Here is a 15113-nt window from a genome sequence, read left to right as displayed (position 1 = left end):
TATATGCTTTGGCTTATTGGTTAATCCACTGTACTATTACATCCCTGTCAACAATCTGTCAACCTTATTCCCCTTGCAATTGCTGTTGAATGAGGCGAGGAACAGCTTAGGATTAGTATAATAGTCAGTATGTTTCTGGTATAGGGTGGTGGTTATGTGATCGTCACTTATTTTCACAGTTGTGGCTCTCGTGTGGACTGGTCGAGGGTGAGGTTGATAGTGGGATGGAAATGGTTGAAATCCTGTTGGAAATCTTCAAGGGCCTCCTTCCCATGGGTCCAGATGATTAAAATGTTCTAAGTGTAGCACATTTAAAGGAGAGGTACTTGGGGATGAGAGTGGAGAAAGAGTCGTTACACTTTATTAACTTTAAATAGAAGTTGAAGCAGTAAAGATAATCCAGATAGAATAGACATAGCAGGAAGTAAAGTTGAACATGTGCTCAATTCACTTCTGTTTAAACTTTCTGTGGTTTTTGAAGTGAATGCATTTCTTCTCGCCAAGTTTGAAATACAACTGAGCTGGAATCTTGATGAAAATATTAGAGCCCTTCTTATTGATTGGCTCCCTAGCCTGAGTCCGAATTCCCCTTCCCTCTCCCCCCCCCCCCCCCGCAAAAAAAACAAGCCCCTTAACTATTAAGTTCTATGCTGCAAAGAGTTCAGGTTAATACGTATTTGTTTAAACATTTAAAAAAAATGTTATTAACATTAAACAATCTGTTTTCTTTGGGATTTGTAAAACTTGCATTGTAAATGCTCCTCCAGAGGATGGAGTTTGGACTTTCAGAAACAACATAATCAAGTGGACCTCATAAATGTTTCTTCTATACTACATAATTTAATAAAGGATCACATATGTACTTTTTTTCTCATGAGGTCCATTACAGATTGAACGTCTCTAGTCCAGAACTCTCAGGTCTATAAACATCAGTCATTCGGAATTGTTTTAGTCAGTCACATGTCCACATTTCATGGATGTGGCCAAGTTTCATGCAGTGCCATAAAGTTTTACAGCCACCAGTCCTGGCTTTGTGTTCTGAGCTATTATTTAGATCTAATTTACCCCCTAAATATCCTGTAACACCTAGTAAGCAGTGGAAGTGTTTGGTAATGCTGCTAGAGAATACTGACCTCCCGTGAACCAGAAAATTCTCATATTCTGAACCGGTCAGGTCCTGAGGGTGCTGGACTAGAGAGGTTCAACCTATATAAGATCTCCCTTTTGTGTCTTTATTTGAACTACTCTGATTTGAAGTATACTAAGAAACTGTACTTTCATATTTACAATAATTATATTTTTGTTTAAATATTCCTTCTATTTCCCCTATCTTCTATTATGAATATGGTTTAAATTCATGGTGTGATGTCCCTATTAGGGATGTTAAAATTAATTTATTTTTGTAAATGTGTAACAGCTGAAATTTTCATTGGTTACACGTTTACAGGTGGTGGACGGGGGGCCGTTGGCTCATTGGGAAGCCTGTCTCCCCATGTATACCAGCTCCTGCCTCCTTTCTTCTCCACACTGCTGCCTCTGTATCAGGCAGTGGGGGTGGGCTGCATGTAACTGTGAAGGTTAACCAATGAGCCCAGGGTCATTGGTTAACTATGTACATGGATGCACATTCACATTCCTAGTTTCTATAGCAGGGGTGGGAAAACTTTTTTTTCCTACTAGGGGCCATTGACCCGCAATAAAAATCAGTTTGGGACCAGACATAGCCCTGTGGGGCAGCAGAGAGCCCTGGATTTCTCCACGTCAGTGGGATGAGCTGGTGCTCGTGGCTCCAACCCTGCAAGAGGTAAAGGGCTTCCTCTAGGATCTGGTGTGAGTCCATGGGATTCTGGATTGAGGCCAAGGACTTCAAGTGTGGAAGCAGGCTCCAGCCTGGGATAGGGGATTAGGCTGTGAGAGGGGGGTGCTGGCTCTAGCTGGGGATTGAGCAGAGATAGGTCAGGGATTTGGGAGAAGGTTCAGGATGTGGTCTTTGGGAGGGAGTCTGGGTGAGAGAGGGTTCAGGGTTTGGGCAGGGGGTTGGGGTACGGGACAAGGTTCAGAGTATGGGCTCAGACTTATCTTGGGGGTATCATGGTCAGTGGCGCAGAAGACTAAGGCAGGCTCCCTGCCTGCCTGGGCTCCAAGCTGCTCCAGGAAGCATCCAGCGCATATCTGGCAACTAGGCAGCCAGGCAACTCGGTGTGGAGTGCACTGCCCTGACTGCCCCTTGGGTTCCATTGACTGTGGTTTCTGCCATGGACTGGATCTGGTTCATGGGCTGGAAGTTTCCCAGTCTTGCTCCCCCCATCTCCTCCCCCAAAACTAGGAGACTCCTTAGGGGACTTGTTCATGAATTCTTTCATAAGAGAATAAACAAATACTCCTATTTGTGATGAAGCATCTACATTATAGAACTTGTAAAGTACTTTCACTTAAATGATTTTAAGGATTTGAAGTAGTTTGTTACTCTGACTTTGTTCTTTTAACTTACAATTTTTAGGCTCCTTGCCTGCCTCAAAATCTGTGTACCAGTAGAACACTTGCATTTTCCTATAGACCTGCATGACACCTGTGTATTCTATTAATGAGTTTTTTCCTTAATTGATAACTAGTTATGGGAACACTTGTTGGCAAAATAGTTGGGGGCGTGGGGGAGGTGAAAAGGTTGACAATTAGGCTAATTAAACCAGACCTAATATTTGATACTCTGCTGTTTGTTGCAATTGCTCTATTGTTTTTCATCAGCATAGCTGTTGTGATTGTCTTAATGGAAGCAGATCTTTTGCTATGTAGGTCACATTAAGGGAAACTAGTAGATGAGCACTTGGTGCAAGTAATACAACACGAGAACTTGCAGAAAAAGAAAATATGAGTACCCCACAAATAGTTGATTGAAATGGAGATTTGCATTTCGAAACAGGCTGACAGTCTAAATGCTAGACTTGACTAATTGTATTAAGGTAGGATTTAATAATTGGTGGTGGTAATGTTCTTAACAGCGGGTGCCGGAGTATTTATTAGAAATGTATTTCATTGTCAGAGCCATTCCACCCCATCTAAATAACAATTGAATAAAATGCAAAATTCTAATATATTTGGGTGGGGAATAGGAAGTCTAGGGAAATACACACATGAATATTTTTAGGATCTGCTACACATCTCTAAAACTAGACAGCTGGTTAGCTTGGATTTAAATAAGTAATGAAGTAATGCTTTCAATTTTCATTTAGTCTATTCTAATGTTTATGGGGCATTTATTCTAATGTTTGGGGGAGTTCTTTTTAAGCAGTTATTTCTTTTACTAGTAAGATAACTGATCAAACTTGGATTGCTGATTTTTAGCTTTCTTTGGTTTTCTGCTCTTTACAGCAGAAGAGGACTTTATTGAAAAGGACAAAAGGCTTTGAAAAATATTTAGGTCTTTATTTAGATTTGAATTTGATAGCCATTGCTCAGATTAAAAATATTACATTTCTTACATCACTTCAGGGGCAAGAATGATCTCCCTAATAAAGAGTTGTGCCTGTATGTGTAATCTAATCCTCTTTTGATCATAGGTGGTGCTCTTTTGCCTTGTGCTAAAATGTTAAATATAATTGACCACTTAGATAGTACTGAGTTGCCAGGTTGAATGAACAACTATTACACATTTTTCTTGTGGAATCACCTAATCCAGTGGTTCTCGACCAGAAGTCTGGGGCATACTGGGGGTAAGCAGGCTTCAGGGAATCCAAGCAGGGCCTTCCTGGAGTCCAGGGTAGGGATGTAAGCGATTGGCCCATGTGTACTGTGTCAATTGCAATGAATACAGCACCTTAAAAATGCAGATTTTTAGGGTCTGAGCTCCGTACAGACATTTAGGCCAGTATTTATCAGTGGCTTTACAGTCGCACATAAATTCATATGAAGAATATTGCTGATATTCTCAAAGAAGAAAAAGGTTACTTATCAGCAACTACTATTCTTGGAGCAAAATGCAGGACAATGTAGCACTTTAAAGACTAACAAGATGGTTTATTAGATGATGAGCTTTCGTGGGCCAGACCATCTTGTTAGTCTTTAAAGTGCTACATTGTCCTGCATTTTGCTTCAGCTACCCCAGACTAACACGGCTACATTTCTATCACTACTATTCTTGGGAATTTGCCTCTGCATAGTCATCCTACCAACATCCTACCTACTTCAGATTTCTAGATAATATTAGAATTCTGTCCTTGGAGAAAAGGAACTGGGGGGCTTAGGAAAGAGCACCCCTTTATGTAAAGTAGGGTGAGGACTTCACTTAAGCATCAGAATGCTTGTACACACACATCCTTTCCTGTGCCGCTTTTCATTGCTGTTCCATAGCTTCACTTTGAATTCCACAAGTTTAAATGCACAGTGGTACTTCTCTAAGAAAAAGCAATTGATAATTTCTTTTTGAGACTACCTCACTTATCCTCAGTATGGAGGACAAGCATTCCATGTATCATTTTAAAATCATATTAAATGTAGATCATATTTTGAGTCTAAATTAGTTATTTTTGCAATATTAGGAAAAATCTAAACATTTTGCATATTGAAATATCTAGTTCTCAAATATTAATTCTTTCTTTACATCTATGAAATATCTCATTTTGAACTACATATATGGTAACTGAGCAAAAACAAAAACAAGTATGCACATGATCAAAGTGTTAAGCAGCCGAATTCATAACTGTCCATCAGGATGGATGTTTTCTGCTTAATAGTAAAAGCTCAGTTTTGTTAACCACTGTGTGAAAATATACTGTGCAGTAGTTGGCATATGGTTTAACCGACTGAGCTTTAAAAATAAATCCAATATTAAATTGGGCATGAATGTTGATAGTGCTTAAGTCAAAGCAAAAACTCATACACCCCCCCCCCCCCCCCCAAAAAACTCCAGCCTAATATAACATTGGTAATTACCTTTCGGTGATCCTTTATTGGGAAACTCTGAAAGCACATTTAATGAGTGTAATGTAATGGGGGGGGGGGAGGAATGTAAAAACTACAAAAGGCATTACATTTTTATGTGCGTGCGCTCTGTACTGAAGACGTGCCAATTTTTATTTCCAGTATGGCTATTTAAACATTTGCTTTATTAAATGTCACTTGTTCTTGATATACTAAATTTGCTCAATTTTTTTTTTAAAATCTAGTTGACAAATCACGACCACCTTCATCAAGCCCTTCAAGTATAATTCGCCGCACTTCCTCACTGGATACACTTGCTGCTCCCTACCTTGCTGGACAATGGCCTCGTGATAATCATGTGCAGGCTGCTCCCTGTATGAGGGATAAAGCCACACAGGTAAGACAGCTTTGTTGTGTGTATATTCTAAGAGGCTTCTTTTTTCCTGTACACATTCACCTTCCAAGGCCACTTCTTTGAAATTTTCCTTTAGTTCCGAATTCCTGGAGAGAATTTGTGTTTCTGCTTCTTCCCAAATTCTTTGCACTCTTCTCCACCAAATAAAGGGAAGAAGAGACAAGATTCACATCTGTTTTTACTCATTTAAAGGCAGAAAGTATAAATTGCTACGCTTCCTAGCTAGATACACTTGCAGCTCCCTACATCTAGGGACAGTGGCCTCGTGATACTCATCATGCGTCTAAACATCAGGCATCATGCATCTAAACTTATTTATTGCTTAAAATTTACACGCATATTTACAAAGGATGACACTGGTACTATTATATACCACTAATAATAATGTTCATATTAAAATTGATATTACATGCCATATTATTTGTATAGCTCCTTAATTATAGAGGCAGCTGGAAGTGATCCCTATAGATATGTTGTTGAGTGCTTTCCATTGTCAGGCATTCTTTTGCCTTTTTGCCTTTGAGAAGCATTAACTCCTTTGTTTGGCAGCAGGCCTTCAATTTTCAGCAAGAAGAAATATCTCAGGGTATAGAAATTTTTTTTGTTCTGTTCTGTGAAATTCTGTTCAAGTTTAGCTGACTTGCAAAGTATTTAAAATCACCATATTTGAACACTTGGCTATAGGGATGTCAGTGTGTAGTCAACTACATGATTGACCAATAAGCCTCGGTTTATCGGTTAATCCTATTAAGTACACACATTTCCCCCCCCCCCCTCCACCGCCTTTTGCTACCTCTGATAGAGATGCAGCAGCACAGAGGGTGAAGAGGGCAGGCATGAGCCAGTATATGTGGGAAGCTGGCTTTCAAGCTGTCTCCTCACATGTATGGGCTCTGTTTCCTACAGAGGGGGTGAGTGTGTGTGTGTGTGCGTGCGTGCGCGCGCGCAGGCAAGAGTGGGTGCTCGGAGGAGGACGGCTTTAAAATTGGTTTCCCCCAAGCAACGGCTCCCCTTGGCCCCCCCCCCCCCCCCATGCTGCTGCCAATATAAGAGGTAGCAATGCTGGGCGGTGGGGGCAGAGGAGACTGCTGCGGAACAGTGTCTGTCCATGACGGGTCCAGGCTCCCTTCGCATACTGGCTCCCGCTTGCCACCCTGCACTGCTGCATCTAATAAAAAGGTGACAGGGGGCTCCCTGGGAGTGTGGCTAGGAGTGCATTTGCTGCTGGCCCCGCCCCCAGGGGCTATTGAAAATTGTGTACAATAATGACTAAAATTTGATATGGTTACACAATTATTAAATTAATCGCTATTTAACATCCTTACTTGGGTGGTTGTAGGAACCCTGTGGAACAGGGAATCTATAGAGAGCATTAGAATCTCTTGCTGCTCCAAGAATAGTCATTGATGCTTGTGTTAAAGGAGAAGGAAACCATTTTTTCATATTATTTGGAGCATGACATAGTTAGAATTTTTTTTCTGACTTTTTTTCCTTCAAGATTTGTAGTGATTTGTGCACCAAACCATTTTTGAAAGTACATGACCAAATCTTAAAAATTTGCTACATCTTCAGTTAGATGGAGGGAGGTGTTCTTTGAGTGGCTATGGTCTTTCTAATGGGTATTGTACTGGGGCTTACCAGTAGAACTGTCTTGGGGCAATATCCACGAGAGCAGTTGTAAGCCCCTTCTTGCCCTTCTCCTCAGTGTCCTTAAATGTTCTGTATAAAAGCATGCAGTGCCTTCTATCATGTCAGCCACTCTGCTGGACTGAAATGAACTGCTCTGATCTGTTCAGATCTGAGGTTGTTTTCTTTCTTCGCTAATTATTTAGTATGGTTATAGTTGAATCAGTAGTTCAGTTCCAAATGATGGTAGAATTGAAAAGAAAGTAGAAACCGGGAATCAAGAGATGTGCTTCATGCCCAGTTGTCTTCCAAGCATTGGATGACAATATTAGGTGGCTGAAGTGCTCAGGGGAGTACCTGTCTTCTTCTGGATGTTCTGTTGGCTGGATTTTTTACACCCAGAACTTGGAAGGAGAGGCAGAAAGAGGATGCAAATGCTTTTCCTTGAAGTTTCACGCCCTCTAGATCCAGTGTCTAAGAAGCCAGTATTGCCTCATGTAATTTCCTCTAGCAAGCCAAAACACCTTAAAAGTTCTTGGAAATCTAAATTCACAGTGGGTCTAGCTGCAGATCCTGCTACTCAAGCACTTAAGTTTTTAAAGGTACTATTGTTGATAAAGAAGGGTGGGCTGACTATTAGGGATGTTGGAAATGGTGTAATTTAATAGGCAGCAGCACAGGGCCGCAGTCAGGTGCTAGTCCACAAGTGGAGCAAGTTTAAAAACCATCTCTCTGCGCAGAATGGCTGCCTGCTGCCCTGCGTTGCTGCCTCTGATAGAGGCGCAGCAGCACCCTGTCGCCTGGGGGGGCCAAGCTCCCCATGTAAAGAGGCTGGTCCACAGCAGCAGCGTGGGTTGGGGGGGTGCCACGTGGCATCATGGAGCTGGTGATGGGGGGGAACTGGCTTAGAAGCTGGCTCTCTCCAGCATCAGCTCCTGCCTGCCCCTGCTTGCTGCCTCTGTAGGCAGCCTATAGAGACAGAGGCAGCAAGCAGAGGGGTAGGTGGGTCCATGGAGCTGGCACATGCAGGGAGCCGGCTTGAAAGCTGGCTTCCCATGCATGTCAGCTCCAGCCTGCCCCCCTCACCATCTGTGCCGCTGTCTCTCTCTGAGGCAGCAGCGTGTGGTGGGGATGGGGGGAGAGGGCGGATCCAGTGCTCATGGAGAGCCTACTTGAAGCAAGCTCCTCAAGAGCACCAGCTCCCACTCCCCACTTTGCTCCCTTACTACTTCTGACATGGAGGCAGCAAGGGGGTGTGGAGTGCATATAGTCGACAAGATTAACCAATAAGCCTAGGCTTATCATTTAATCATGTAGCCAACTACATGTCAATATCCCTACCGACTGTTACATAACTGAGAGCCATGTTTTTCACTCGAGCTGTGCTGCTTCCAAGGAGGAAGGCAAAGAAAAAGCCACTGTTAGTAGTGCCCTGCATGTCTGATTTCTTAGAATCTACTGATTCTGACAAGGCCACAACAGCTCAAAACCAAGTCTGGTTCCTTTGTCAGTTTTGAGAACTAAAGCATGGTGTGACATTGTGGGGATTTTGTTCACGCTTGTAGTCCACTGTGTTCACTCTGTTTTTTGCATTTACTGTTTGCATTTGCTTTGTCCTGCTTTATATGATTCCTACTGTTCTGTGCTGCTTTCCAGTGACTCTGTGTGTATGTGTGTGTGGTGCCCAGTGTGAGATAGTATCCCTGGGGGACAGCTCCTGAGGGGAAGTATGTAGGCAGTGGCCCAGCCCGGCCTGTCACCTGAGCTAGGTGGAGAATTCAGTCAGGTAACACTTTGCTTGGGAATCTAAGCTAAGGAGGAGGTGGGGCAGCCTGGGGGACCGTGAACAGTTGCTACGTGTGAGTTAGTTTTCGGATGGCTGAGGAAGAAGGGAGCCTAGGCCTGGGGGCCCAGGGCAGGGCCCCAGAGCTCGGGCTCTGGGGCCCCACATTCCCAAGATGGATTGTACTGAATGTTCCTGGTTCCTGTAACAAGAAGTCTGAGCTACTCTGTGTCCCTGGGACCCAATAACCCTTCTGTTCTACTTGCTGGCTGAGAGTTACATTTGGCTGCAGATGGGGGTAACACATGGATATAATTATTTTGCTAGATCCTGTGCCATCCAGATTTTTGGCTCCAGTTTCAGCCATGCACTGGTCCTGCGTTCTTCTTTGGATTTAAAGAGAACCTTTATTTTGGTAGCTGACACACATTGTTTCTGACAGGGAGCTATATGCCCACAGCCTAGGCAGCAGTCCAGCTTAGGGTCAGAAGTTTAGCTTGGGGCAGGGAAGCCCTTCTATCCTTCCGGGCTCACAGCCCCAGCTGTGACCCAAGCTGTCCTCAATTTCTTGGCTCTAGTGTGGAGTCGCAAAGTTGAGAAGAATGAGCCAATAGCCAATGTACCCTGCATTGGCCCAAACTACACTAACATTAGCCCCATGCCTCTTGTGGTGGTGGGATTATGTCACTATAGTAGGGCAGTTATATTGGTGGGAGCCAGGCAGTAATGTGGACACTGACAAAATTTAGATTGATGCAAGGTGTTTTATATTAATCTGACACTGAAAAGTAGATGAGGCCTTTAGTGACATGCTTGAATAGTACTAGAAACATCTGTTAACATATAGAATCAATATAATCCCTGGTCTGAGCACTAAAGTTAATGGGACTTGTACCCACTTAAATCTAATGGACCAATTTTTTCCCCGTGTCTTTGGTGAAACTAAAATAGAATTAATACTTTTGTTATATTTGGGATAAGTGTTCATATGAAAAGGGAGAGACCTACTATGTGGATTAAAGGAGTGGTTGAGGTGACATCTTCTTACTGATTACTTGGAGGAATATCAGAGTCACCATAGAGGGCATTCTTTCTTTCCAGCAGTGTCTGCATCCAGGAATTCATAATTTCATGCTATCCTATGGAATAACTTGCGTCTAATTTTTTTAATTTGTTTTTGGCAAGAGTAATCATATATTTGTAAGTTAATCTTTTAATCTTCCTGTTACAGACAGAGAGTGCTTGGGCTGAAGAATATTTAGAAAAGAAGAAAGGATCTCACAAGCGTTCAGCATCCTGGGGCAGCACAGACCAACTCAAGGAGGTCAATAAAGCTATTATTTGGAATAAAGTTGGGTCAGGCATCTTGCCTACATAGCTCATTACCATGAGCTTTCAAGAAAGTGCAAACATTTGTTTAGTCATGCTATATAAAGATTGGAGGTATTAAAAATAGAATTGGCTAATCTGTTAAAAATCTCTTGGCCATCTATTTTTTTTAACCTGATGGGATCACTGTTCAAGAGATCAATATTTAATGAAGTGGGGTAGAGAAAGCAGCAAGAAATTGGGGCAGTATCTATCAGAATTGAAATGGTGGTAGTATACTCACGAAACTTGCTTCTTCTTTGAGTTGTAGTCCAATATTCTGTTCTGCTGAGAGTTATGCACCTTGTGCCCAAAGCTGGAGCTTTTAAAAGTAGTACTGTTTGGTGGTCCCTACATGTGCCTGGCCACAGTTCCCCATTTTACTGATCAGTGGGAACTGCAGATGTAGTGTCTGCAGGCAAAGACAGCATGTGGAGACCCCCTGTTCTGCCTTTCTCAGGAGCTGCAGGGACATACCAGCCACTTCCAGGAGCAACAATTACTATAGGAGTAATCTAGCCACAGCAGGTTAGGCATTTTAGAACTCACTACTCAAAGAATTTAATTTAAACATAAGAGAAAAATGAAAATTATGAACTTCATAGACCAGTCAAAAACCAAAAATAACACACTTTGCAAGCAGTAAAAGAAGTAAAAACACCCACCCATGTATGCGTTGGGTCAGGAGATGAGTGAAGGACAGTTTGTAATGGCAGACACTGTGTGCGTGTGTTATTTGCATTGCCAGTTCCCCTCCATTCCCTTCTCTCTGTGTGGAGATGGGTTATAGGAGTGAGGGTAGGGGAGACACCCTGACATCAGTGCCTCCCCTCTTCTTCCTTCCACACCCTGCACAGCAAGCAGGAGACTCCTGGGGGACAGCTCCAAAGCAGAGGGCAGGAGCAGCATAACAGTGGGTGCAGGGACAACTGAAATGCTAGTGCTTGATAGCTTCCCAGCCAAACCAGTCACATCACCTGTCAGGCTCCAAGATCTACTAGTAGGTCCCTGTCTACTGGTTGGGGACCACTGCTCTAGATCTATGCTTCATGCAGCAGTGGATTCCACAGTTACATCCTCCGTTTTCCTGGAAAGGAGAATTGTCATGAGGTGAGAATCCTTTTGGCCTCCATAGGGAGGTGCCAAACACCGTAAAAAAAGTTCCCATTCAATGAATTGCACCTCTTTAATCAGAATATGGACAAGTCACTATACTCCCTGAAAGACACCTGAGTCATTCTAAGATCTCTGGATACCTACATAGTAACACCCAAGAGGAAATTCTACCACCCACCCCAATAATATTGTTACAGGGCCCCACAGCTATACCAACACATGCCTACAAGTATCTTTAAAAGCACCCTAAGGTCCCCAGCCACATCAGCCTATGTCAACTGCCCAGCCATCAGCACAATAAACCACATAAACTACCACATTAACAGTGTTTGAGTGTCCTTGGAAAGCTGTCAACCACTCCATACACCAATGCCCATTTCGCCTATCAGGGACCCTTCAGGGACCACCTCAGACTCTTCTTGCCAACACAGAAAATTCATGTAATTTTTCCCTACTCATTGGTCCACATGCATGAAACACTCACTTGACAACCTCCTCCAACTAGAGGTCAACTTCGTACTGCAGAGATGAACTGTGGAACTAATCTCAGACTTCTCTGAGTTTACTTGAGCTTCTTCCTAGTTCCCAAAAAGACTGAAGGCTGGAAGACTGATATTGAATCTCTGATACCTCAACTGCTTGATTTCCAAATCAAGATTTTACATGGCTACACTTGCAACCATCATTTTCTCAGAAAAAGGATGTGGTTGATAATGCAAGATGTTTACTTCCATATCAAGATACACCCAAATCACAGAAGGTTCCTGAGGTTCAAGGTGGACGTTGGCATGGTCAACTCCGGATCCTGTCATTTGGATTCACTGCTGTTCCATGAGTATTCACAAATGTTTTTCTGTATTGGCAGCTCATCTTAAGGGAAAACAAGGACTTCCTGACGACTATCTACACAACTCACCTGTTAATAGCAGAACAATCCAAAGAGAAGTCCCAGGAACTGAAGTTCCTGAGAATTCCTAACTGATACAGTGGCAGCAGTGCAGGGTGGCAGCAGCCCCTATCCAGGGGAGGTCGGAGCTCCTGGTGAGAGTTGGGACTGAGCCTGACTGCCTGCCTGGCTCTTACTACGCTTTAAATGCAGAGCCGCAGTAGGGGTAGGTTCTGGACTGGCAAGCTGGAACTGTCAGGCTGCTGGCCAGCCTGCTAGAAAATTTACTGGTGTGGGGAAGGGGAAGAACATGTGTTGTCTATAGCATTAACCAATAAGCTTTTGCTAATTGGTTAATCGACCACACTATTACATCCCTATTCTCACTGACTAACTGTGACAATCATAACTGATGCTGCTGCTTCAAGGGTCCCTGTGGTACTCCACTTAGGTGTGTCAGCGCCACTGTGCATGCAGCCCGGAGATCTTTGGTAGCAGTCCCCCGGCTGCCAGTGCGTGCTGCGCTATTGCGCAGTCACTCAAGCGGACAGTTGCACACGCGCTAGCAGCCATTCTCTGAGTTCCTTCTCAACCATGGCCAGCATTGATCGCAAGTAAACCTTGAAAACCTTTTATAATACCGGGAAGAGAGGAAGGGGGAAAAAAAAGAGAAGCACAGAAGATAAAGTACAAGCGGTGTGCGGGCGCTACAAGCAGGCAAATCCTGTCATGCCAGCACCATGTGGTTTCAAAAGGCACACAAGATGCAGGATATTTATCTCTGCAGCAGACAGGCATGAACAGTGTTTGTACTGCCTAGGGCAGGACCACCCAGTAAGTCACTGCCCACGCTGCCAGAAACTCGCTCCCAGATCTAAGAGGGTGAGAGATTTACAGAGGAGAATCCTCTTTATGGACAATACTGTGCCTGAACTGCAGCCTTACTCAATCCCTGCCCCCTGAGAGTCTTCCCCTGGGATGGAGGGCAAGAGGAGCACTCCCGTGGAGGGACATGCTAGAAAGCATGACCAGGAGCAGACCATAAAACGCTCCAGCTCCCCTGCTGATGCTCTGTCATTGATCAATAAAAGACCTCCAGGCAAGGAGGCTGACAATGCTTGCCCCTAAAAGGGTAGCATAAAGTGGGATAAGTGATCCTGTTCAAAGAGAAGCAGTGATCCCAAAATGAAGCGTAGAGCCATTGGCCAAGCTTTGGGCTCTCTTTTCAGCAAATCTGCGGTTCTGGCTCTGTTAGCATACATTCAAAGCCTTCAATTCCTTTATTCAGTACATACCAGAAGACATAAAGGAACAATTTGAATCAAAAGTGACAGAAGGCTCTAATCTCCCACGCAGCATTGGATGCAGCAGATAGAGCAGCCAGATCTATGCCCTCCAAAGTCTATGGCTGCAACTGTCCAGGTTCCCCAAGGAAGTCCTGTCGATATTGAAGACTACAGGGCAACTCCACGCACAATGGGAATTCAGCTGTCTAGAACCAAGAGAAAACAATACAAACAAAGTTTCAGGACACGCGAAGAGTCCCAGCTTCACATCAGTGTTCTGGAGCTCAGAGCAGGAAGGAGGGCATGCTCCCAACTGCTTGCGCACATACAAAACACAACTGTGAGAATAATGTTGGACAATGCCGCTACAACATTACATAAACCGACAGGGGCATGGGGCCTCGCAGCCTGTGTGCAGAAGCAATGAAACTATGGCAGTGGTGTATTATACACAACATCATGCCTAACACAATACATTTGCCAGGCAAGGACAGTGTACTAGCGCAGATGCATTCAGCAGACAATTCCCACAGAACCATGAATGGGAGATCAACGAATCCATCATAAGCAACCTTTTCAGGAAATGGAATTATCTGATAGTGGACTTACTTGCAACGCACATCAATTCCAAATGCCTTCTATATTGTCCCAGGGAGGGCATTGGACCGTGATCTCTGACGCATTTGTAGTATGCTGGGACTTCCCATTGGCATACGCATTTCCACCTATACATCTCATACAACAAACGGTACTGAAGATCAAACAGGATGCAGCAACGGTCATACTAGTAGCCTCCAATTGGCAGAGACAAATTTGGTACCCTACCATACTGCAGCTCAGCACACGTCACCCGTACAAGTTTCCCCTGGTACGAGCTCTTTTAACTCTAGACAAAGGGCGCATACCATACCCCAGGCTCCACATACTAAACCTGTGAGTCTGGATGCTTCTTGGCTCTGACAGCAAGCTGACGCTGTCTGGAAGGCTCAGAGATGTCTTGATCAACCCAGGAGACCTGCTATGAGATGGACTTACCTGCAGAAGTGGGGCCGATTTGCAGCCTGGAATTCAGTTCATGCACAGGATCCATACAGGGCAGGGTTATCGGACATACTAGAGTAATCCTCCACGTGCAGGACACAGGACTATCAATTAGTTCCATCAACATACATTTGGCAGCTATATCATGGATGCACCCATCCATACAAGGGTATTCCATTTTTTTCCCACCTGTATGGTGATATTTTTGGAAAGGGATACAGAACCCTGGAGAGGTCCAGGGGTCAAACTGTTTCCAAACAATGAATATCCAAATGGATCTCTATATGCATACAGTTGGCTTACTCTCAGAAACAGACAGCCACCGACAGTCGTACGGGTGCACTCCACAAGATCAGTATCTACCATGACTGCTTTCCTGAAGGATCTACCCATGGACATTATCTGCAGAGCAGCAACATGGGCTTCAGCCAATACTTTCGCACATTACGCAATTCAAACCTTTCTGGATTCAGGCACTAGATTTGGACATGTGGTCCTGTCCAACATCCAATCCTGCATCAGGGAGCACCCACTGCCAAACAGGAACACTGCTGCATAGACCCCTAAGTGGAGCACCCACGGGGACCCTCAAAGAAGGGAAGGTTACACACCTTGTGCAGTAACTGGAGTTCTTTGAAATGTGACCCTGTAGGTGCTCCACGCCCACTCTCCTCC

General features: G+C 44.0%; 1 protein-coding gene across 2 annotated transcripts in view; it reads left to right on the top strand.

Moving 5' to 3' along the window:
- Positions 1-15113, top strand: part of FAM117B (family with sequence similarity 117 member B) — a 76357-nt gene that overhangs the window by 10704 nt on the left and 50540 nt on the right. For both annotated transcript variants that reach the window (XM_075933840.1, XM_075933839.1), the window contains exons 2-3: positions 5163-5314; positions 9973-10065. In XM_075933840.1, coding sequence (XP_075789955.1) covers positions 5294-5314; positions 9973-10065 — 114 coding nt within the window. In that variant the 5' untranslated portion in view covers positions 5163-5293. The remainder of the gene's footprint in view (positions 1-5162; positions 5315-9972; positions 10066-15113) is intronic.

This window comes from Pelodiscus sinensis, chromosome 7, assembly GCF_049634645.1.
Source record: "Pelodiscus sinensis isolate JC-2024 chromosome 7, ASM4963464v1, whole genome shotgun sequence".
Taxonomy (NCBI): domain Eukaryota; kingdom Metazoa; phylum Chordata; order Testudines; family Trionychidae; genus Pelodiscus; species Pelodiscus sinensis.
This window is presented reverse-complemented; position numbering and strand designations above follow the sequence as displayed.